Source organism: Engystomops pustulosus, chromosome 2, assembly GCF_040894005.1.
Source record: "Engystomops pustulosus chromosome 2, aEngPut4.maternal, whole genome shotgun sequence".
NCBI classification, from domain to species: domain Eukaryota; kingdom Metazoa; phylum Chordata; class Amphibia; order Anura; family Leptodactylidae; genus Engystomops; species Engystomops pustulosus.
The window spans coordinates 89,375,667-89,401,039 of record NC_092412.1 but is presented as its reverse complement, the minus strand read 5'-3'; the positions used below and the strand labels follow the sequence as shown (position 1 = coordinate 89,401,039).

At 37.9% G+C, this 25,373-nt stretch overlaps 1 protein-coding gene across 4 annotated transcripts in view; it reads right to left on the bottom strand.

Moving 5' to 3' along the window:
- Positions 1-5,704: 5,704 nt before the first annotated feature.
- Positions 5,705-25,373, bottom strand: part of UBAC2 (UBA domain containing 2) — a 106,654-nt gene continuing 86,985 nt past the window's right edge. For all 4 annotated transcript variants that reach the window (XM_072135492.1, XM_072135490.1, XM_072135491.1 and 1 more), the window contains exons 9-10: positions 11,155-11,259; positions 5,705-6,044 (exon numbers count right to left, since the gene is read on the bottom strand). In XM_072135492.1, coding sequence (XP_071991593.1) covers positions 5,937-6,044; positions 11,155-11,259 — 213 coding nt within the window. In that variant the 3' untranslated portion in view covers positions 5,705-5,936. The remainder of the gene's footprint in view (positions 6,045-11,154; positions 11,260-25,373) is intronic.

Sequence of the window (25,373 nt, the reverse complement as noted above, 5' to 3'; positions counted from 1 at the left end):
GGAGCCAGCACCAGGAGTGTCACATCATTATACAGGCTGTCAGTCATATGTATAGGAGTATCTCATACACACAGGCTGCAGGGGGCATGGCTGCCATTACCAGGAAGCACATAGAGGAGCCAGCACCAGGAGTCAAGGAGCCAATGATGTCACATCATTATACAGGTAAGCACTGGGAGTTTGTCTTTGCCTTACACTCATGAATAAACTGGACAGCTGAATATGATAATGATTCATTTGACCTCTCTCAGGTCATTTGCATAGCTTTAGGACCAGATAGTTTAGGTTTACATTCATGTACAGGGACAATGTAGGGATAGGGGCAATGCTTTCTAAAGGCAGTTTATGTAGATATACGGTATATATTTTTTAATTTTGCGGTTAATTTGCCGAAGGCTCTCTTTAAACAAACAGAATTGTTGATGCTAGTCCATCATGAATCTGTCCTGGACATATCTACCTTCACCAAGAGGATTAGCACAGGTCTGAATTGGAAAATGGAAAAAGTGCAGGATAGTGTTACATCATTTGGACATATAGAGGTATGTGACAGGTTAACTGTGCTCACCTTGTCAGGTTGTGAAAGGGCACAACACTGAGATGCACTTTGTATGAATGTCAGATGCCACTCTGTGTAAGTGACCAATATTCCCTGAAATGCAATTCAGGTTGTAAACGTTCACAAGCAAAAACACTCAGTATGCTCTGGTTGGATGAAAAATTTCTTCCACTTCCAAGATGTTTTATTTTTAAAAGAGTATCAATGATAAAAACAAATATGTGCTTCAGATGCAAAATGGGTTGTTCATTGGTTCAGTTAACTGATAAATGACCCGGTTCTGGTCCAAAAACATGTATTCGTTTTTATCATTGATAATTTTTTTTTTTTAATAAAAATATCACTTTTGACCAGCTTGTTCTCAGAAGTGGAAGAATTTTCATCTGACCATTGCTTGTGAACAGATCTGAATTACCGTATATACTCGAGTATAAGCCGACCCGAGTATAAGCCGAGGCCCCTAATTTTACCACGAAATACTGGGAAAACCTATTGACTCGAGTATAAGCCGAGGGTGGGAAATGCATTGGTCACAGCCTCCCCAGTATATAGCCAGCCAGCCCCTGCCCCAGTGTATATAGCCTGCCAGCCCCTGCCCCAGTGTATATAGCCTGCCAGCCCCTGCCCCAGTGTATATAGCCTTCCAGCCCCTGCCCCAGTGTATATAGCCTGCCAGACCTTGCCCCAGTGTATATAGCCTGCCAGACCCTGCCCCAGTGTATATAGCCTGCCAGACCCTGCCCCAGTGTATATAGCATGCCAGACCCTGCCCCAGTGTAGATAGCCTGCCGCCACTGGCGGAGGACAGATCGCACAGAAGATATACAGGGGTCGCCGGAAAGGCGAGTTTAGATATATTTATTTTTTTGACTCAAGTATAAGCCGAGTTTGGGTTTTTCAGCACATTTTTGGTGCTGAAAAACTAGGCTTATACTCGAGTATATAAGGTACTTATCAATTTCTCAGATCCACATATGGCACATGTTCCCATTCCCATTTGAAATGTCAACTAAGTTCCATGATGGTGGCTTTCAAAATGGAGACCCCCGCCCCCACAAAGCCTTCTGTGGCATTCCACAATTTTCCATTTCCTGGAATGTCCCATGTCCCATTTAGCTCTGATTTCCTGGATCATAACAGCAAATTGCACACAATCTGAGATTTCCACCAACTACAAACTAGGAACACATAGACCTACATCCTTTAAAAAAAAAAAAAAAAAAAAGTGGTTCCAGGGGACATTACTGAGGTTAAAAAAAAGTGTAAATAGTAGTTGTGTGTATAAAGCATAAGTCCTCTCGCACACAAACCTATAATGGGGATGTATCCTACCTGTGGTTTTGGGAATTAGCATACATTTCAACTCACTTCTATGGGCTCATTCCCGTGGTCATGTTTTCCACTGCCCCATGCATGAGAAGGCTGCCTGAAGCACAAATAATAGAGCAGGTCAGATTCCTGCCCAAAATTGACCCTTTGTTTGCAGTTGTGATATGCACACATTTGTAAATATAGAGGAAGTGTCATTGCTACAACATAGAGCAGCATTCATAGATGTATACTTTGTATATATGTTTCCTTGTGGAAAAGAAAGGAAGGATTTTGGTTAGAATTTTTTTAATTCAGTAAAGAAAACTGTACTAAACTGCAAAGACAAAGGTTTGTTTTTTATTAGCAATGTTAAACTTTTACAGTAATACCTTTGATTTAAGTCCTGCAATCACATGACCGCATTGCCTGTTGCTTAATAATGAAGTACACTGACACAATTATTTAACAGAATTATTAATATACTAAACCGAAATCCTAGAACAAATCTTATTTAAATACGCTTTCACAGTCATTCTCATCATTATGCCTACATAGAATATATCATGATATAGAAATCTCTTCAAGGGAATATACTCAAATAAAAGCAGTGGGAGTGTCATTCTGTATTTGCTTACATATAAAACTGTATTTAGCTTATTTCAGAAGGATAAACTGACAAGTTAAAATCTGTTTAAGGCGATGTGTAGGAGCCAGGAAAAATAAGCAATAATCTGAATGTAAGCAACTCTGACAAATCTGAATGGCTACCCACATGGTCTGAGCAATATCTGATAATTGTAGATCTTATTCTGCAGGAACTAGTACGTACCAAAAATGACCCAATAAAAGAAAATAATTGAGCTGGTGGGTGACAGGGTCATGGACATCCAAGGCTCACTAATGAAAAGAGAATGCAAGGGCTACCTCGTGTGGGTCTGATGCAAAACTTCAGAAAATGTAATTCTTATTATAAAAGAAGGGTATCAGAAAACATAAAGTACCACAACATGCTGCAAAAGGGTCCACCATCACAGCAGTCTGGTGAGATTGTTAATTCTGACCATGTGGATCATAACTGAACTATGGAACAATAAAAACATGAATATGATAGCATTTAGAGTATAAACACATGGTTGGGCCCAACCTTCTTCATTAGTATTACCACAAGAGCTATAAGAGAACATATAATCTATCTATAGTCACCATACACTGGCATAAAGATTATTATGGACAGTGTAGATGGTTTTATGTATTTTATTTTTGGTGTTTTATTGTAATATATATCGACATAATAAATATCCTATTTTGGAGAAAGGTGGTGTCTGGTCATTTCTTACCTGAGGAAAGAGATGGAGGTAGGATGCACTATACATAAACAGCTAGCCAACATAGACTGTGAAAAGTTATAGCAGCTTTCACTAGGAACATTTACTATATTATATGCCCCACTACCAATATAAGTGACCAACCCTGTGGATCAGCTGTTCGCAGCGGCCAATGTCAGAAGTACCACAAGGAATGAAGCTAGACGCACAGCACTGTCCTCTATCTACAGAGAGCTGAGTTATTTGCAGCTTAGCTCTTATCCAGCTGATCAGAATTTAAGCTGCAGTACATGACTTCACCAGAAAACTGAGCTGTGATTCTTGCTGGTTCTCCTTGTTACTCCCTATTCCAGAAGAATTTGGCAGTACTGGTTGCGGGACCCCTCTAATGTTGAAACTTTACAATGGAAGCAAAAAAATTAGGTTATGCAATTTTCATGATACAATTCCAAATTCTAAATAAACTTCCCTTTTGTTTCAAAATGATGCCAATGTATACCTGAGATTCTGATACCTGAACACTTCATGATCATGCCTATTGCATTAGTATTAGATTGAAGAATGGATGTTACTTTCCAAGTATGTGGACTTTCTTAATTGGCAAAAAGTATAATTAAACACATTATGTTTATTAAGGTTATTTATAAAAACTTTTAATTATATAAATAAAGACCATGAGACACCGTGTGTTACCTACGCAGAGCCAATAACATGGAATTACTAAAATAATCCTATTTCTGGCTCCCTTCAGTGGCTCATGCTGAGAAGAACAGGACAGAAAAAAGCTCAAGTTCTTATCAATGTTTTTCACATTTTTTAAAATTGTTTTTGTAAAGTTAACAGCGTTTAGCACAGTAACTGAATTTATACTTTGTTATTCAGAATTATAGAATAATAGCTTATTTATTTTTCTAAATCTCATAGATAAATAGGGTTCATATTTATAAAATATTGTAGCTCAGTGAACTACAGTTTTGCTTATAAATCCCATAGTTATGTAAAGGAATAGCTTATTTTCATTCTGAGAAGGACCATCTCACTTCCAAAATAATTTCAACAGGCTAGGGTACATTATGCTGTCTGGTAATGTGTCAAAAGGACAAAATCCATGCAGTATTAACATGTGGTTTTTGACTGCACATAAAACTAGCTTTCTACTTTGCTAATTTGGAGTAGATTTTTGAGAAGCCACCAATCTGCTATTTTTTTTCTTAGCGTATGCGTATTTTACACCACGGTTTGTAATTCAAATAGATTTTCAGATCCAAAACATAAAAGGGAACATCTCTCTCTATTACACATTTAATCTGTTTCTGACCCACTTCATTATTTGGATCAAAACTACTGATGAAAAATACTGCTATAAAAAGGTTTCTCAGTGGAATACAAATGAATGTAATGTAAAAATCTTCTAGCGTAAAAGCTTTATCTTAAAAATCTATAGAACAACGTCTACAGTATAGAGTCTGAAGAAAAAGAGAAGTGTCAGCCAAGGTACATCACATGGAGGAATATGTACGACATTTATGGGAAGTTATGGGAGGAGTGTTGTATACTGCATGTCACAATATATGTATACGCCAACGCATTTTCAGCACACACTTTAGGAGCAGTAGAATATTTTCTAAATCTATTTATTTGTTTTCAGTTTGTGCTTTGTTTTTCATATATAACTAACCAGTATTTACTCAGCAAAAATATTACCTTTATGATACCCAATTATCTGTAAATGTATCTGAATAACATTATTACAAATAATTACACATTTTGAGACACAAGCCATTTAATTTCAGAAGGACAGAAACAAGTGTGCAATAAAATCATTCCCAGTGATTATCTCTATGTCCTGATGTAGCAGAGCTGAATTTGTCATATAACTGGGGCCTAGTATAGTTTTGAATCTAATGCGTTTTCAAGAATGTTAAAATCTCTGCATAAGGACTTTTGCAATTATCTTACCAATTACACTCTGGTCTCCTGCTCTCCATATGTACACAATCCACACAATGTCAAACACTGTCGACACTACTGACATAACATCAGTGAACATGTTGGAGTGAGACAACATGACTGGTAAGGGACCAGACTGCAGACGTTAACATGAATATATTATTTTCAGATTTAACTCCATATGCAGGTAGGTTAACTTTAAATTTAAAAAAAAAAACCCTCTTGATTTTTCTAATGAATTGGTGTGGAAGTTCTGTTGCACATTACAGTAGCTTGGAAATTAAAGATTTTTAACCTAATAATGCACACACCAGAGCATATTCCCATGTGTTATCCAGGGCTGACGGTTACCTTAAACTGTTCCCATGCTCAGGTCAAATATTTTAGGATTGATGAAAATGATTTCAACATAACTCTCAAAATTTTAACCTACTGGGTAAAAAAAATACTACAATCGGAAGACAATGACAAGATGAGCTCTACTACATTGTATCCCTTATATGTTGAAACCTTAATATAATCAGTGCAGTTTCCAAAATTATCCCCCGATACTGATTGCTACCTTAGTAGACTAAGTTTTATTTTCTGATGAAATTTTTAAAAAATGTAAAATTTGTACAATTAACTTGAAGCTACAACTCTCTATTTTATACAACACTGGATCAGCAGAAAGAGTAAAAATAATTTCATTCAATCCTCTGTTAACTTGTAATACACTTTATATATATTTGTAGGTAAAAAGATCTTTGGATGCCGTAGGAGTAAAATATATTATTGCACCTTTTTCGGATTTATCGTTGTAATAAAAAATTGGTAGCCAAGTTGACATCATTGTTTGAAGCCCTAAGAGCAGTTAAGACGTCTGCCCTAGAAAAGCCCATCTCCATTAGCTGTGCAACCTGTCATGAAAAGAAGACAAAGTTAAATCAGTTTTGTAAAATTAACATTTTTTTAACACCACATTATTATAACATACAAGCAATGAGCTGTGGTTTTTTCTTTAGAATAAAAATGTGTTGAAATTTCATGCAAAGCCAGACGTAGGAAGTTGTGAAAAATCTTTGTTCTGCCTGTCCAAACTTTCACTATACACAACTATAGGATGAAGATTTGCAACAAAAATTATTCTCATGGGTTACAATTCATATTCCAAATAAAGTACAATGAGCAGGTAGTAAAAAATCTATCAACCACATTATGTAAAACAATTAAAAAAAAATTCACAACTTCCCAAATTCATGTTTTACAATTTCCTCATGCACATCTCTATTCGTAGTTGCCATTTGCTTACAGAAATCATGTTGGATGAAGGAGAGTAAATTTAGAATTGTTAGGAAAGTAGCTATATCTGAATGTATAGCAAGAAATTATCAGATAAAATCTTTTTCATTAATGTACAGCATATACAACAGCATTACAGCATCAGACTCATAGTTCAGAAATAAGCTGCAACCACATGTGGTGTGGCATATAAAGCACTGCATATAAAGCAGTAAATAGGGAGAGCCATTCAGCCAATACAATAGCTGAAGAACAATAGTAAAAGTATCCATATTTTATAGATGCCTTTAAGTCTATGTTCACATAAAACAGAATGCTGATGATCTTCAGTCCAGATCTGCAAACACAATATCCAGAGCATACTGTGGTTATGACTAAGGGGAAGAGACTTTAACAAATCTCATCCATGCACCGTTTTTGTGGATGTTACCGGAGCTCTCGATGCTTTAGCTTCACAGGCTGAAACACTGTGCAGAAGCATGTCTCCCTCAGTGATTCCAATCTCCCTCTGCATCCTGTAATGTTCCACAGTGGGAGGCTGAAGGGCTCCTGTACAGTATAACAGCTTGTGAAATTACATCACATAGTGGCTCTGGTAACGCCCCCCCCCCCCCAGTGCTCTTCTGGCATTTGTGTTCATTGTGCTAATCAGGGCTGGCTCCAGGTTTTAGTGGGCCCCTGGGCGACAGAGCCCTAGTGGGCCCCTTTATGGGCCGCCAGTAGTCACACTGCCCCCCCTCTTCCTGTATACACACTGCCCCCTCTTCCTGTACCCACACTGCCCCTCCTCTTCCTGTATACACACTGCCCCCCCTCTTCCTTTATACACACTGCCCCCCTCTTCCTGTATACACACTGCCCCCCTCTTCCTGTATACACACTGCCCCCCTCTTCCTGTATACACACTGCCCTCCCTCCTGTATACACACTGCCCTCCCTCCTGTATACACACTGCCCCCCTCCTCCTGTGTACACACTGCCCCCCTCCTCCTGTGTACACACTGCCCCCCTCCTCCTGTGTACACACTGTCCCCTGTACACACACTACCCCCCCCTGTATACACACAGCCCCCCCTCCCCCTTCCCTGGCCTCTGTCATGTCTCCCTCTCACCTGATGCAGCTCTCTCCGTGTGGTCACTGCTTTCCCCGGCAGGTCATGTGACCATGACATCATCAAAGGTCCTTCAGCCTCCAGGGAAAGCAGTGAGTGCAAATGTGATGAGAGAGGAAAGGAATCTCCCAGGCAGATGTCCTGCTGACCCGGGGAGATCCGGGGGCCCGAGTGGGCCTCTCCAGTACCCCAAGACCCCGGCACTTGACCGGGTTAGCTGGGTGCTGGCGCCGGGCTTGGTGCTAATCTCTTTCCACAGTCTTCCTTCCAGTGTATTTTCCCCAAGATCTGCGTGATGTTTACAGCCATCCTCTAATTGGCTGGCCAAGCAAAAAGAAAGTTTCAGGATGAGCCCAGGGCAACAGATGGGTACTACAAAAGTGAGAATGTGCCTTGACACTGGTGATATAAGTGAAAAAGGGATTACAATTTGTATTCCTCAGTTATTCAATCTACACAACCATCGCCAAGAGGTATATTTAAACTGCTGTGTGTAACTTACATAGTGTAGTTTTTAAATTTTAAGGGACAAAAACTGCCAGATGCCCTAATTTTTTCCTAAACATTTATTTTAATACTTTACAACAGTTGACATATAATTTGTCTTTTTCCAATTTATCAAGATGTCGTACCTTTTTACTGAGCTTTCATTACTATACATAAATTAAATACAATGAAATAGTCCTGGACATATTTTAACAAGAATCCTACGTTTAAATAGATTATTCAATCTGATAAATGTAAAAACAAAGTACATTTGACTTCTGTGCGCTTAAAAGGAAAATTCTGGGGAATCCCATAGTCTTTAACTGTTTCATATAGTACTTTCATCTAGTTATGACATTTTCAACAACTATGCAAAAATTTGACATTGGGAATTTTTTTTTTTTTAATAATCAACCTTACTATGAGCTTTGTAAAATCGCATAGCCAAGTCAGAAATTACAGGCTCAGTACATGGGTGTACTGTATACTGATTGTCAGTGAGTTTCTGTTTGAGTAGCGTACTATGGTTACCTATAGAAGCAGTTACAAAATAGTATATACAGTCATGGCCATAAGTTTTGAGAATGACACAAATATTATATTTTCACATGATCTGTTGCCCTCTGGTTTTTATGTGTGTTTGTCAGATGTTTTTATCACATACAGAAATACAAGAGCAATCATATTATGAGTAACAAAAGCTTTTATTGACAGTTAGAATGAGTTACTGCAGCAAGTCAATGGGGCACATGTATCATAGTTTTGTCTCTCTGAGGTGAATTTTAGAGACTTTTGGCGGGTAGATTTTGCGCCTTATGTATGATCCAGTCTTTTTACTTGTAATACACGTTCAGTTTTTCCTATCCTGGCAGGCGCAAATTTTGGCTTCTTTTTGAGACTTTGTTGCAAATGTCTCAAATCCACATGGACACAAGCCACGTGATGGGGTTATATACATGAGAGGACACAAGCCAAGTGACAGGGTTATATACAAGAGTGGACACAAGCCACGTGAGGGGGTTATATGCAGGAGTGGACACAAGCTACGTGATGGGGTTATATACAGGAGTGGACACTACTGTTAATTTGGGATTTAACATGTTTCATATTTAATGCATTTTGAAACTAATTACAGCAGCTGAGGAGAGGTGATTTGCCTTATTTCATTACTGTTAACATTTGAATTTACAAAATGCATAGCAAACGCAATGTTAACACATGCATTAACATGGCGTTTATATTGCGTTTTGTAAACACAAATGTTAACAGTAATGAAATAAGGCAAATCACCTCTCCTCAGCTGTTGTAATTAGTTTCAAAATGCATTCAAAACGCAATAAAACCGCTACGTGTGACCTCACCCTTAGAAGTAACCAATAAAAAAAAATGCAAAAATTAAAGAAATTTGACAAAAGAGGTTACTGTGCAAAAAGTTAAACCGTTAAAGCATGTGAAATAATTCCAATTCACATGTTAAAATTGGGTCCATGAAAAAAAAAAAACTTCCTTTGCACCTGCCCAGGACCAGGTGCAGATTTGCTCCTAAAAAGTTGCAAAAAAGGTGAAAAGTCGCACAGAACATCTGGAAAGTTAAGATACATGAGGCACACTGCAAAAGGTGCAGACTGAGGTGCACTTGAAGAGCACCAACAAAAGTCGCAAAAAAAAGTTGCTAAAACGAGAAGTCGCAAAAAAAAAAAGACAATTTGCCTAGCTGAAAATATGATACATGTGCCCTAATATTTGCAGTATTACCCCTTCTTCTTCAGGACCTCTGCAATTCTCCCTGGCAGCGTCCAGAGGTCACAGTGGGCAGTGAGGTCCACCTGTAACTAGGGGCTGTCTATAAGTCGGGTACTGCTTGTTTACAGAAGTACACAGGCCTATGAATTAAGTCCCAAGCAACTTAAAAGGTTCTGCTCTCAAAGCTATTTTAAAGCGACATTTCATTGACTATTTGAACTGCAGGAAAAGCGAGAAGGTCAGTGGACAGAACTGCATTATCTTTGGAGGTCCTCCAGCTGGACCCACCATTCTTTCTGGAGAGAAGCTACAATGATGGTCTGAATTTGCCCACCTTTTTTCAACTCTGTTAGTGGCCTTAAGAGAGCCAATACAATTGAATGTTGTTGAAGAACAGGTAGCAATAAGTTACTACTTGAAATGCCATGCACTTCATGGTAAATAAGTGGATTTTGGTTGTAGTTTTGGGCACTCGGTCTCTAAAAGGTTCGCCATCACTGCTATAGCCCTTTCCATGTTTTTCCAATATTTAATCCACATACATGCAGAATATTGCTATGTGGCTTCCCTCACTGACCTCTTCCTACCAAGAAAGGTAAACCCGAATCAGATTACATGGTAATACTCAATAAATGATATGTATTACTCTGCCCAGTAGGAAAGGTGTGCAACTATAATATTTTAGGCAACCTAAAAAGGGCAGAAATGTAATTTACATGTCAAGGACTATTTTCTAATAATAATGGAAAACAGTTATTACTATAGTATTACCTTGACATTTAACATTTTTTGTAGGACGTATGTCTTAGAGTATATCTCTGCGTGGCATCTAAGGGAACTGGCTTGAGGCATGGTATTGTGTAGCCTCCAGTTGACGCTTCCTGCAGCTTAGCGAACAAACACGCCACAGGTTACCCCAAATCCAAAATAGCACACTAAAGTTTATTTTTATCCCCCTGTGAACATTGTAAAGTTATAATCTAAAAAAAAAATTATTTTGAATGTTTTCCCCATTATTTACCCCCCAAAAAGCATTAATTACCAATGGAGAAGAGTGGAGTGCATCCTCTTCCATCAGTAGTGTGGCAGCCAGCTGCATGTAGGTGATCAATTGGGGTTCCTTACACCCTGCACCCCGAAAATCCTTTTAATAAAAGTTCAGTACTACACAGCCCAAAATTGTCACATTAAAAAATTGCGGCTTAAAATGGCAAAAAGACGTCATAGAGTCATGAAGACTTTTAGGAAGCAGGGTGAAGAAAACTACAAAAAGTGCTTGCACATTCAGGCCTTAAATAAGCTGGTTAGTAAGTAGTCAACTGACCCTTGTTAAGTTAAAAGTTGAAAGATACAGAGAAATAATAAATATGACTACTTTATGTCTTACCTGCTGTTCAGGAGCTGGGGGAGGGGGAGCTTGTGGTTCTGCATGATTGACAACCTGTCGTTGCCGCAATGGTTGAAAAAATCGATTCCATCCAAATATTCCACCCTACATGTAAAGAAGAACCCAGTCATAAGTTCCTGTATCTTGTCTGCAGAAATGCACATAAAGGAACTACAAAGCACATCATAACTTAGAAAGCAAAATGTTACACAGCATATGCCAAGAACCCAGAAAATAACCTTTTTATGTCCAAACCTTTAATTAATAATAATAAATAATATTTTTTTAATGGTTTTCTTGCAAATCTTGCATATTATAAAGAGTATAAATACCACAAGGGTAGGAGTAGTGCATCACTCCACCCCCTAGTCGATCCAAAGTAAAGACCAAATAGCAGCCCTGGAAGTGGACGTGCCAAGGATGGCTACACATGACTTTATTTGTTACTGCAATGCATTTAGTCAAATTTTTATTTAAACATATTTATGTAAATGTAAACATTTATTTATTGAATTATTCCTAGAAATATTTTGGTCTATATTTTCACCTCTATTTGTAATCCACACTTGTTGGAATATGTACAGGAAAACAAGTAAAATAGGATTAAGTCATTCATTGGACAAGTTAAATATTTACCAACAGTTTTGCTGATTTTAACACAATTGCAGGCTAAATAGCACAATTGCGGCATATAGAGTTATAATAACAGAAGTCCTAATGAACATTGTTCATCAGCAACTTCTTATTAGGGCACATCTACCATCAGTAAAACAGATGGTAGATGTACTTTAATGGTGTAGGGATTTTAAGTGATGTATAAAATGTTTTGGAGAGATAAATTTACTTAAAAAAAATAAAGCAACATAAAGCAGGCGCTGTGACTCTAGAAATCTTTGTATATTTGTTATCCATGGCCTCCTTCCTTCTAAAAAAACTTTACAATTATGCTAATGACCAAAGCCCCTCAGTGCTACAGATTCATAGGCTGTTACAATGAGCAGAACATGCACCCCCCCCCCTCCTTCTGCCTGTATAATCTAATAGCAGCAGAAAGTGAAGGGGGAGTGAAGACCTTTTATAATCATTTTAACAGCACAACGAGGCTCTGATGACATACCGCAGAGCCCCTCTGGCTCAGTAGCATAATTATAAAAGTTTATTTAAGAAGGAAGGAGGCTATGGATAACAAATATAAGAAGATTACCACACTAGATCCATTATTAAGTGTCCCTGGTTTATCATGCTTGATTTTGATGGTAGTTTTCCTTTTACTTTTTTGAAAAAATAGAACCTATGGCATTAACTTGTATGACTTGTTATGTTGCTTACTATAGCACGGTAAAGCACACAGATAACACTACTGTAATGTGCTTTGATCCCAGATTGCAGTAAAGGGCAGTACCATCTACTTACAATCATGTATTACACCTCCCACTAGGTGTTTGACTTGACTTGAACTACGGTGTCCCTTAACACTCTTGACCTCTTCATATAGAAGTCATGTGGTCTACTAAACATCAAAATGTATATCTTAAAGTTACATGATCTCAACATAGAACCACACTAGTACTTGAACAGATGTGACTATAAGATTACAGTATGCATTCCTTATCTTTAAAGAAACATCAATGTGCTATATACATCCATCAGACTAGCTACAGATAATAAAGTTTAGAGATACACATGCATCCTGTTAGACATCATAAAGGTGGTGTATGTGATAATAAAAATGCACTTATCAAAATATGGTAACCTTTATATAACAAACGGTCATAACATAAAGTATGATCGAGTACAGTCAAGCATAAGCAATGTTTCTGTCCAAACTGTAAACAGTGTCCCCTAAAGATTTCTGTAAAATCTTAAGGGGACACTGTAACCAGATTTTATCTCAGTAAACTAGAAGCACCCGCAGGTAAGGTCCTAATGTCCTTTCTATAATCCCTTCTTTTATTTAAAATCTCACCCATTTACCTATAAAAAAACCCGAACCTCTAAAGTGATGTGAAAATGAGCCGAGAAGAGTCATATTTTGTCTGGGATGAGTAAAGTCTAGAGACTGCAGGGGTTGTGTTACATCCCTATTTTTGGTTCTATAGGAGAACCAGTTAAAGGGAACCTACCACCACGTGAGGATAGCCTTTTTAGAGCTAATCCTCACGTCCTTGCTATCCTTTTAAAATCTTTATTGCCATAATATGTAAATTTTCTAAGGCTACTGGAGCGTGGAGTAGCCGGACATGAAGCTACATGTCGCGGCTACTCCACGCCCCAATAGCCTCTTTTTTCCCCCGACATCTTCGGCGCGCAGCTCCTCTTGGCTGCGCTCCCTCGTCCAAGAATCTGGAGTTCTGTGCATGCGCAGTAGCTCTGCCGGAGCAGTGTCCTTGCAGCCACAACGTGTAGCCTCAGTTCTGGCTACTCCACGCCCCAGTAGCCTCTTAGGAAATTTACATATTTGGGCAATGAAGATTTTAAAAAGATAGCAGGGATGTGATGATTAGCTCTTAAAAAGGCTATCCTCACGTCCAATACAATGCACCTACCACCCGTTCTACCTTTATAGGTAGATTCGTGGTGGGAGGTTCCCTTTAAAGAAATAGGTGGGACATAGATCTTTATCTGCAGGTCACATTTCAAACTATGGTGGAGATTTATCAGAAGTGTCAGAGTGCAAGACTCAGGACACAGAATTCATTTCCCCACACAGTTTAGAAAATGAAAGCTGAGCTCTGATTAGTTGCCATAGGCAACTAGAACATTTATGTTCTCAAACAGTTCTCATATATCTCCCCCATCTTGTCTGTATGTATATCCAATTCAGTAGCTCAGAGAACTACAAGCCTGATGAGATGTTTCTTAGTATATAGAGCCAAAGCTAGAGGTGTCTGAAGTGATGCTCCCCCAGCAGCCTCTATACTTGACTCATCTCATGCTAAATATAACTTTTCTCTGCTCTTTTTCACATGACTTCGAGGGAAATTCTTCATAGATAAATGGGCAAGATTTTACATAAAAGGGAATTCTAGAAAGGATATTACATTCCCAGCCTGAGGGTGCTAGTGTGGTAGGCATTCAGAAGGCAAAACAAAGGGCTCAGCTAAACATTACGGGAGGACATTCAACCAATCATTGGATGAGGGTCATCCCTCCAACCAGCGTTTTTTTCTAAGAAGCTCCTCCTATAATTATCTATGGTGTCAGGAGACATCCAACAAGTGCAGTGAAGTGGAGACATTGTATTATTATATGGCTGGACTCCAGCAGAGCCCTTTCAATTGTTCTTATAAAAAGAATAGTCTATTAGCAGTTCCGGGGATTCCTAAGGTCATAAAATGATAGAAAAAGAAAAAAAAATTAATGTAGAAAGCATATCTATAAGACAGTAAATACAGAGAGTCGGGGCGTTCACAAGTGGAAAACCGATAGAATGTCGGAAATGTGTGTCGTCTACCAGAAAACTTGAGGAAAAAGGCATTTTTATGGAAATCTACCATCAGGATGACGGATTGTAAACCAAACACACTTACATTCTTAGGACCTTGTTTTTATGAGAAAAAGGTTTTAAAAATTATGCAAATGGTATGGAGGGGCTGTGTTCTCCATAGATGTCAATGGAGCCTGGAGCCCCTCAGGCTCATTTGCATAATTTAAAAACAAGGTCCAAAGAAGCTAAAAGAAGAGCAGATCCTGCCAGAGGGGATCCACACCAGCATATAAGTGTGATTATCTTATAATCCTTTATCCTGGTGGTTGATTTTCTTTAAAATCCTCCCAGAATTTCTAAATGTGTTTAGATCCTATCATCATGTTAGGGGAAATAATTTTGTGCTATCTGAAAGATGTTTGGTGATGCACAAATTTAAAGATTTACTAGATATTTTCCTAGAATAGGAGCTTTTCTAGGCATTTCCACAACTATACAATCAAATACTTTCTAATTAGTCCTGTCTCAAATTCTGCAAGTTAAAAATACATCTGTAAAATTTTTAAAAAATGAAGTAGTGGTTTCCTCATCTGCCCTAGATTTCTCTAGATGTAATAAATGTCTCTGACATGCAATTTTGTTAGACCATGCAGAATACCCTTTATTACACAATCTACTTCACATGTTTACTGATTAGTTTGGCCACATGAAAATCAGTGGAGCAGTGTCTCCTGTCAGCATAATCCTGCATGTAGGACTGCATTTCTGGAATTACTTCATTCATTGTTTATTCACCTCCAATGTCATTCGACTTGGATAAACTAGAGGCACTTTCTCATGGATCCAGGCACCGGGAAAGTGTAATCTTTTTACATTTGTTATCCATGTCTTCTTTCTTCGAAAATCAACTTTTAAAAGTATGCTAATGAAACTGAAGGGCTACTGGGAGGGCTTATCAGAGCCCCTCTGTGCCAGCTGTTTCATAGCTGTTTCACAGAACTTCTTCCCTCTCTCTGTCTGCTATAATTTCAGTGTAGCAGAGAAAATATCAGCACACAGTGGGAGGGGGAATTGCTCTGCAATATGTAAGAGCCCCCCTCCGCACCGAGTACTGCAGGCTCTTTAGCATCATTTTAAAAGTGAATTTTAGAAAGAATGGATGTCTATGTATAGTCATCCCTTACAGAATATATATATATATATATATATATATATATATACATATACACATACAAACATATATATGAGAGAAAGCGCAATGAAGAGAGATCTCTATATATATAGAGCGCAAATATCTATTTCCACTATTTTATGGATGCTTACATGGTTTTCGGTTTACGGCAGATTACGGTAAATAAAATAAATGATTTCATCAAATATTATTTTGCATAAGGTTTTGCCACGATACCATAGTGGTGCAGAGTATAACACATTTTCTGTATTGTACAGGATTTCATTTGTTTTATGTAACAGCTCTTAAAAACAATAAAATAAAAATGAATCAATAAAATAACTTAACCAGTTAAAAAAAAAATGTCCGGAATTGCAAATTTAGTTTTACTACAACAAAATAGTTATTTTGCAAAATGTGTAAAAGCAACATATGTATCAGAAAAAAATACTTGGCCAATTACAGTGTACATTTAAATAAAATAGGTTTTTCACATACAGAAATTTTGCAACAAACAAGCTTGTTCCTCTTTGTACAGTGTGTGGCTTTCTAGTTTCACTAGCTTGCTAAAAGGCTGTTATAAAACTGAAATGGCTACTGCTAAGCAAGGAAAAAACCTACTACTTTCATACTGAATAGGAACATGATTATTTTACTACATTAAAACTTTGTCCATAGCTGATAAGAAAGGAAAAATGCTTTAACCTCTTACTGTCACCACAAAATTTTGAAAATATTGGAATATGAAAGTTTTTTTCTTCATAATAATCTTTAACAGGAAGCTAGAAAACAATTTTCAATTTCAGTACAATTATTTATGTTATGATTTTCAATTTGTCATCTAAATGTAACATCACATTTGCTCTTTAGGTCACTATGGTCAGGCAGATTTAAAAATTGTTAAAAAAAAGTAAATCTTACATGCATATTGTATTGCCATATTCTGACATAGAGAACTTTTTATATGCCTCGGTATATGGAACTCTAAGGTGTTGATATTTGCAGGACAAGCTGACGTTTTCATTCACACCACTTTTGGACCTGTTTAGACTTCCGAGCACTTTTTAATTAATGTTTTCATTCCTATCAATTTTTTGATAGTTGAACTTTTTTTCTGTTACAGTGTTCACTGTATAGGATAATTATTTTATACTTTGAAAGACCCAGGATTTTGAAATGCAGGGATACCCATAACGTTTATGATTTTGTTTGCTTTTTCATTTATATGTGAGTTGTAGGGAAAGTATTGAAGTTTATTGTTAATATACTGCATCTCTATTACAGTCTGATATAAAACAAATTGCTATGTTACGGGGCTGGGGGCCTCTTAGAGGTTTTCCTGCTATAATAGCAACTGATCATCATTTCCAATGACCTGGGTGCAGCAAATCAAAATCAAAACGATTAAATGCTTTGATGGGTGCTGGCAGTTAACAGCGGAGATCTGCTGAATAATACAAGACAACTTCCCTGTATGGAGAGGGTAAATAGATAATTTCTTAATGTCTCTTCCTACCACAGACAAGAGTTAAACTTAGACTCCTGTCAGGACAAAATCCTTTTATTCTGCTTGAGGAGCATCTTCCCCACAAAAGGTGTTAATACCAGTCAATATGAAATGTAACGCTTATATATGTCTAAAGGAGAGAGGCCTCCTGTAAAAGTTCATTACAACTGAATATAATTGGATTCCAATTGTAGAGAATATGCATGGCTAGAAATCTCTATAAAACATTGCAGTATCTGAGCCAATTCAGTTTAATCTGACTCTGCGGCTTTGTGATGGTCACTCCAAAGCATTTACCATCTTATACTTAGGCCACTTTGGAACCAGTTTGGAATAAACTGACATAAATTCAGAACAGATTTTTCCTGTTTTAAGTCAATTAGGATTACCATCATTTTTATTGCTTTTTACAATGTCAAAAGTTTAAATACACTAAGATTACTACGCCTTTAAATAATTTGGGATAGCCCATATAATGATGTCAAGTCTTTGGAAGCTTCTGATTTATTCTTGTTTATTGGCTTTATCTGAGTTCATTAGAGAAACACCCATAGATACATTTGAAGGCACACCTGAAACACAAATTGTTTGTGTAACATGGGAAAGTGTAAAGAAATCACACAAGACATCAGGAAGAGAATTGTGGACTTGTGCAAGTCTGGTTCATCCTTGGGTGCAATTTCCAGATACCTGAAGGTCCCTTGTTCATCTGTACAAACAATGATACAGAGCACAAACAAGATGGGAATGTCCAGGCATCATACCACTCAGGAAGGATTTGGGTTCTTTTTACCAGAGGTAAAAGTGCTCTCGTCTAAAATGTGTATATCAACTCAAGATCAAAAGCAAAATACCCTGTGAAGATGCTTGCTGACGTTAGTAAACCTGTGTCATTGTCCTCAGTGAAACAAGTACTGTTTTGACATGGCCTGAAAGACCACTCTACCAGGAAGAAGCCATTACTCCAAAAGAAACCTTAAAAAAGCCAGATTAATGTTTACAGAAGCACACAGGGGGAAAACACCATCATTTTGGAGATATGTCTTATAAACTGCTTGGCCATAAAGACCAAAGTTACGTTTTGGAGGAAAAAAAGAGAAGCTTGTAAGCCTGAGAACACTATCCCAACTGTGAAACAAGTGGGTTGCAGCATTATGTTGTGGGGTTGTTTTTCTGCAGGAGCAACTCATGCCCAGCACAAAATACATGGAATTATGTGGGAAAATATTATGTAGCAAAACTGAAGCAACATCTCAGGACATTAGACAGGAAGTTAAATTCATAGCGCAAATGGGTCTCCCTAATGGACAATGACCCAAAATATACTGCCAAACAGATTACAAAGTGGCTTAAGGGTAAATATGTCAATGTTTTGGAGTGGCCATCACTTAATCCTATTGAAAATGTATGGACCATGCTGAAAAGGCAGGAAAGCGCAAACATGGCTCAGTTATACCAGTTGTGTAACATCTCATAACGTCTGGTAGGTATTTGGGCACACGTGTCGTGTGCCAAAATTCCTACCAACTATTGTGAGAAGCTTGTGGAAAATGTTTGATCCAAGTCACACAGTTTAAGGGCAATAGTACTAGATACCTTATATACTCGAGTATAAGCCTAGTTTTTCAGCAAAAAAATGTGCTGAAAACCCACACTTGGCTTATACTCGAGTGAAAAAAATATAGGTTTACCTGTTTTTTGTGGTAAAATTAGGGGCCTCGGCTTATATTTGGGTCGGCTTATATTCGAGTATATACGGTACTAATGAAATAAATATATGTCAACTTTTCACTTAAATTCTGAGAAATTAATAAAAATGCCATAAATTATATTTCTCATTATTCTGGCATTTGGCAAACATACAGTAAATAAATCTTTGTAATTCTTGCGGACCTAAAATGTTAAATATCTGTTACAAACCATCATTGCTTTTAGGGAGTTGTTAAACAAAAGGCATGAGCTATAACACAAGGTAGACTTAGTACACTTAAATTTGTAACATAAAAGAGGGAATTCTAGAAAAGATATTTCATACCCTACCTGTTAATGAGGTAATACTGTAGCCCAAGATATGGGCACCTGAAGTTGCAACCCCCCCCCCCCTGCAGCCTCTAAAAGTTACTAATCTCAGACAAAAAAGTTACTCTTCTCTACTCGTATGCATAAGACTTTTAGGCGATTTTTTAGGTAAGTAGAAAACATGTAACATAAAAGACAGTGTATCCCACAATGCTGGCATTTTACTAGTGTATGCAATTTCATCATGACACACACAAACTACACACAAAGTACAGCAACACATTCTCATGCTCTGTTAGTATCGGCATACAAAGAGGAAAGTAAAAAGGTTGCTACAACTAGGAAACGTATTAGTCATCATGGAAACATGCTGTCACTTATAACTAGGTGACTAACTGGAAGTAAGCAATATGCACCAGGACTTTGGTGCCAAGTGTAACAAAAAAGAAAACTGATCTAACATGCTATACGCCACCTTTTCACTATGTCTTTCATGACACGTATGAAAAAGAGGCAAGGCTCTGACAACTTTGGGGATCCATCCTGCCTTGTATCAACGGTTCAGGCTGGTGGTGGTGGTGTCATGGTGTGGGGAATATTTTCTTGGCACTCTTTGGGCCCCTTGGTACCAATTGAGCATCGTTGCAACCAGAGGTCGCATTAACGCCTCACCACGCGTCATAGACGCGTGGTGAGGCACGATTACCCCCCAAAATAATCGCCATGCGTAAAATTCCGCTTGGTGATTATCCTCTGTAGCGAGCGGGTTGTGCGGTCCGACGCGCTCATTTGCAGGATCGCGATTTGCGATCATAATGAAGATTGCAGCTGCGCACCGCTCAGCAGTCCGCACAAGACCAATAACAAAGCTGCTTTCCTGCTGCTGATGTTAAGCAGCGTGTATGGGGCTTTGTTATTGGCTGCCCGCCTGCCACTCTTTTTTTATATTACTGCGGGCCCTTCCTGACTGAGCACAGGCTGTGGGCGGAGCTTGGAGAAGGCGGGAGGGACCTGTGAAGGAATTGGTTTACCGGGCACAGCAGCTGTAAGGGGGCAGTGGACTGCATGGATGAAAGAAACCAGGCTGAATAAAAGTGGTTTTTGGAACAAAGCTGCAATGTACAGAATTGATCATCAGGAAGCTTTATGTTTAATTTTCCAAATGTTTTAATATCCAAATGTTGTACAAGAAGATGACATATGTAAAGCCAGGCTACAATCTTTAATTGGCCGTGGACTACTTCTGATGCTCACATTCCCATTGCAGGTAATATAAGAGATGGGCAGAGTCTATTGCAATGCAGCAAGTTATGATGCACTGTATATTCCTAATGTTTTTCATTTCACCACACAAAACTCATTGGTTCTTAAATACAACTATTGCCTGAAAGATTAGTCTGTGACCTCCTCTTAAAGGCACAGTGTCAGCCTATTCATGTGCATAGGCTGACACTGCTAATACCCTGCAATACATCAGTATTACAGGGTATTATCATGAACAAGCAATCAGATGATTTATTGTTCATGTCCGATGGTGGAAACAGTAAAAAAAATGTTTTAAAAAGTTTATCAATAAAAAAGAAAGTAATAAACCAATAAAAATGCCCTTAAGCCCCATAACATATAAAGGGACATATAACACTAAGTAAAAGTCTAAATCATAACACAGACCCCACATATATAGCATCACCGCCTCCGTAACAACCCATAGAATAAAAGTAAATGAACCCGCACGAGGAACGCCGTTAAAATGCAATAAAAAGTGATAAACCACATGTACTCCAGAATGATACTGGTGCAAAGTACAACAAGTCATCAACCAGCACCATAGCCAAAAAAGTAAAAATGTTATGCCACTTGGAAGACAATGCAAAAATTATAGATTTTTTCCCCACTTTAGGTTTTATTTGGCAAAGTTAGTAAAATGTAAGAAAAAATATTCAAGTCTGGTCCCCGTAATCGTATCGACCGATAGAATAAAGCTAACAATAAAAAATCCAGTACAGAATTGATGCTTTCCTACTCCTGACCTCAAAAAAAATTCCTAAATTTTCAACAATAGGGAATACCAACCCCAAAATGGTAACACTGGAAAAAGTATCTCATCCCGCAAAGAAAATGACATCACATGGCCCCAATAACAAAAAATAAATGAAATAAATTAAGCAGTGTCAGTCCTGGCCCACTCTGTAGGGGTTTGGGGAATCAACCCACTCTGTGGGTGGCTCTGGGACCAGCGATGGCCCCAGCCCGCTCTGTGGGGGTTTCTGGGGCTGGCGCTGGCCCCAGATATTACTATAATTGTCTCCAGTAGCTACAAAAACAGGGGCTGTAACAATTTTCTTCTATAAATAGACGTCTATAATAATAATAATCATATATCATAATTCCGTAGCGCTTTACATATCATAGGGGATATTTACAAATAAAATATAATTATATCGAACAATAGTCTATTAACACTATATAAAACTTGGAGTTATACATTTGTATTACTGAAAATTTCGTACTCCTCCTCGGCTGAAATTACTCCTCAAAAATGGTGAGAGGAGTATTATTACCCTTCTGGAAAAATGTTAGTGCGACCTCTGGTTGCAACGCCACAGCCTACCTGAGTATTGTTGCTGACCATGTCCATCCCTTTATGACCACAATGTACCCAACATCTGATGGCTACTTTCAGCAGGAGAATGCGCCATGTCATAAAGCTGGAATCATCTCAGACTGGTTTCTTGAACATGACAATGAGTTCACTGTACTCAAATGGCCTCCACAGTCACCAGATCTCAATCCAATAGAGCATCTTTGGGATGTGGTGGAACGGGAGATTCGCATCATGGATGTGCAGCCGACAAATCTGCGGCAACTGTGTGATGCCATCATGTCAATATGGACCAAAATCTCTGAGGAATGCTTCCAGCACCTTGTTGAATCTGTGCCATGAAGAATTGAGGCAGTTCTGAAGGCAAAAGGGGGTCCAACCCGTTACTAGCATGGTGTACCTAATAAAGTGGCCGGTGAGTGTATATATATATAGGCACAGTATATATCTAGATTTATCACAGGATTAATTAAAATGGGGGAACTGAATAAATGAAAATTTTCATTCATTATGTGGATACTGTATACATGTAAATTAAAGGGCTCTGTAAGTATAATCATATGCAATACTGCATCTATGCATATAGGGAATGAGAATTGGTCCTGATGCTGTGTTTCTGTATGAAGCATGGTTCTAGTACTCTTCTTATGTATTGGACTCCATTCTGGTGCTGTATTTATGTACTAAGCTTTGTACTGGTATATATGGTATATATGTACTGGTATATATGCATTCGCTATAATAATAATAATAATAATAATAATAATAAAAGTAATTCATGACAGGCACAGGGTTTGATTAATTTGAAAGATACTGTACATTTTAATTAAAGGGGGGATACATTAGATGTTAGAATTAACTCGGGGAGAGCAATGTCTAAGGTAACTTCGTGGGATAGTGCTTCATACACTAATAGTCCATACATAAATGTGTGTTTTTAACATTTTTAAATTTGGGGGGGGGGCTGTTTATGTTGAAAATTGGGACATATTGTATATATTTTAATAACGGGGGGACTTTTTGGATATTCACCCTGTACAACAAATTACCTAGAAACTTACCTATTCAATGGTAAAGGCTGCATCCAAATAGAAAGGGTTTAGCTATGCCAGGGGAAAATATTACATGGCTGGGTGAGCTTTTAAACTTGTCACCTAATTTTACCTCAGTAAACTAGCAGCCCCCTCAGGTGGGGTATGACATGATCTAGAATTTCATCTTTGGAATCTTATCAATTTATCTATAAAAATCTCCTCCAAAGTAATGTGGAAACACCTTTATACTCACCTAGATGTGAGTCCATTGAGGCACTCCCATTTGAAGATCTTGGTGCAGCCAGATCTTGTTGCAGTGAGCACAGTGGTTTTTTGTGGCAAATAACCTTTTAACCCCTTCCCGACATTTGACGTACTATTACTGCATGGCGGGAGGTGCGTTCCCGCAAAATGCAGTAATAATACGTCATGCTTCTGGCGCCGGCTCCAGAACGGAGCCCGCGCCAGAAGCTGCGGGTGTCGGCTATATATTATAGCCTACACCCGCCTCTAACACCCGCGATCGGAGATTTCTCCAATCGCGGGTGTTAACCCCTGACACGCCGCGGTCGCGCTGACCGCGGCGTGCTAGGGGCATTTGAGAAGAACCGGGGCTGTGCGATCCTCTTCTGTGAGCCGGGTCCGTGCCTTCTGGCAGCATGCTCAGTGTGTTACATTACACAGTGTAATACATCTGTATTACACTGTGTAATGTGAAGAAGAGCTTGAACAAGTGATCAGTGGATCACTTGTTCAAGCTAACCTGTAAAAGTTAATAAAAAATGTTAAAAACACTACATAAAATCATTTTTTAATAAAAAGAATTAATTAAATAAAGTTAAAGTCCCCTAAACACAAATATTCCCTATACACATGCAATAAAGTGAAAAAACCACAAAATCGCCAAAAAATCCCACATATTTGGTATCGCCGCGTCCGTAACAATCCGTACAATAACTCAGAAACATTTTTGGACCCGCTCAGTGAACGCCGTAAAAACTAAACCCGTAAAACACGCCAAAAATGTACATTTTTCATAAAATCTCTACACAAAAATGTTCTAAAAAGTGATTAAACAAAGTTATGTGCGCCAAAATGCTACCACTGAAAAGAACAACAACACGTAAAAAATAAGCCCTAAACTAGCTCTGTCAACCAAAAACTATTAAAGTTACGTCTCCAAAAAGATGGCGATGCAAAAACAAATGAGATTTCCTCTATATTAGTTTTTATCCAGTAAAATTGTAAAAATAAATGAAAAACTGTATAAATGAGGTATCACCATAATCGTAATCACCTATAGAATAAAGATAATATAGTATTTTTAGTGAACGGTGTACGACCCCCAAAAAATACGAAAAGTAAACCAAAATTGACAATTTTCTTTTCACCCATACATTCAAGAGTTAATAAAATCTCATCAATAAGCTCATGACCCATGAATTATTTGTAAAGTGCATCTCATGTCGCAAAAAATAAGCCCTTATATGTCCAAATTGGCAACAAAATAAAGATTGTATAGCCAATAAAAAGTGACAATGCATAATCTGTTCTGAATGGCGCAGCTCCCTTCGATGCCCTGGCGTGTGCCCATACGGCAGGTTACCACCACATATGGGGTATTGTTATACACGGGAGGGATTGAGTATCAAATTTTGTGGAGCGTTTTGGTATTTTATCCACTGAGAATTTGTACATTTTTTGAAAAACACATTCATTTAGCCAAAAAAGTTTACTTTCAAAATTGTATCCGATTTTGTTTTAACCCCTGTAAAACAATGAAAGGGTTAACAAACTTCATAAAAGTTGTTTTATGTACGTTGAGGGGTGTAGTTTCTATAATGGAGTAATTTATGGGGTTTTAATTTTATTTAGGCCTCTCAAAGTGATTTGAAACCTGAGCAGGTCCCTCAATAGCAGGATTTTGCGTTTTTTATGAAAATGTGAAAAATCGCACCTAACGTTCAAAGGCCAATAACATCCTACAAAAATAAGAGTATGCATAAAAAAACATGTCCACATAAAGTAGACATTCAGTGAATGTTAGTTATTACATTTTTTTGCGGTTATGACTATGTGTGGAAAAAGTAGAACATTTTGAATTTCAAAAATCAAGAATTTTTCCAAATTTTCACCAAATATCTGATTTTCTCATAAATAAATGCAAAACATAACACCAAAATTTTTCAACTAACATGAAGTACAAAGTGTCACGAGAAAACAATTTTAAAATCACTTGGATATGTTAAAGCGTTTCGAAGTTATAACCATTTATAGTGACACAGGGCAGATGTGAAAAAATGGGCCGTGTCAGGAAGGTGAAAAGTGGCTTCAGCATTAAGGGGTTAAAGAGCATTCAGAAAAGTGAGTGGGCATTGATCCTAAGTGGTGCAGTGTCCAAAGTGGGACTTAGGATTAAAGGAAGGAGTACTTTTTTGGATCCAATAGATAAGTGCATT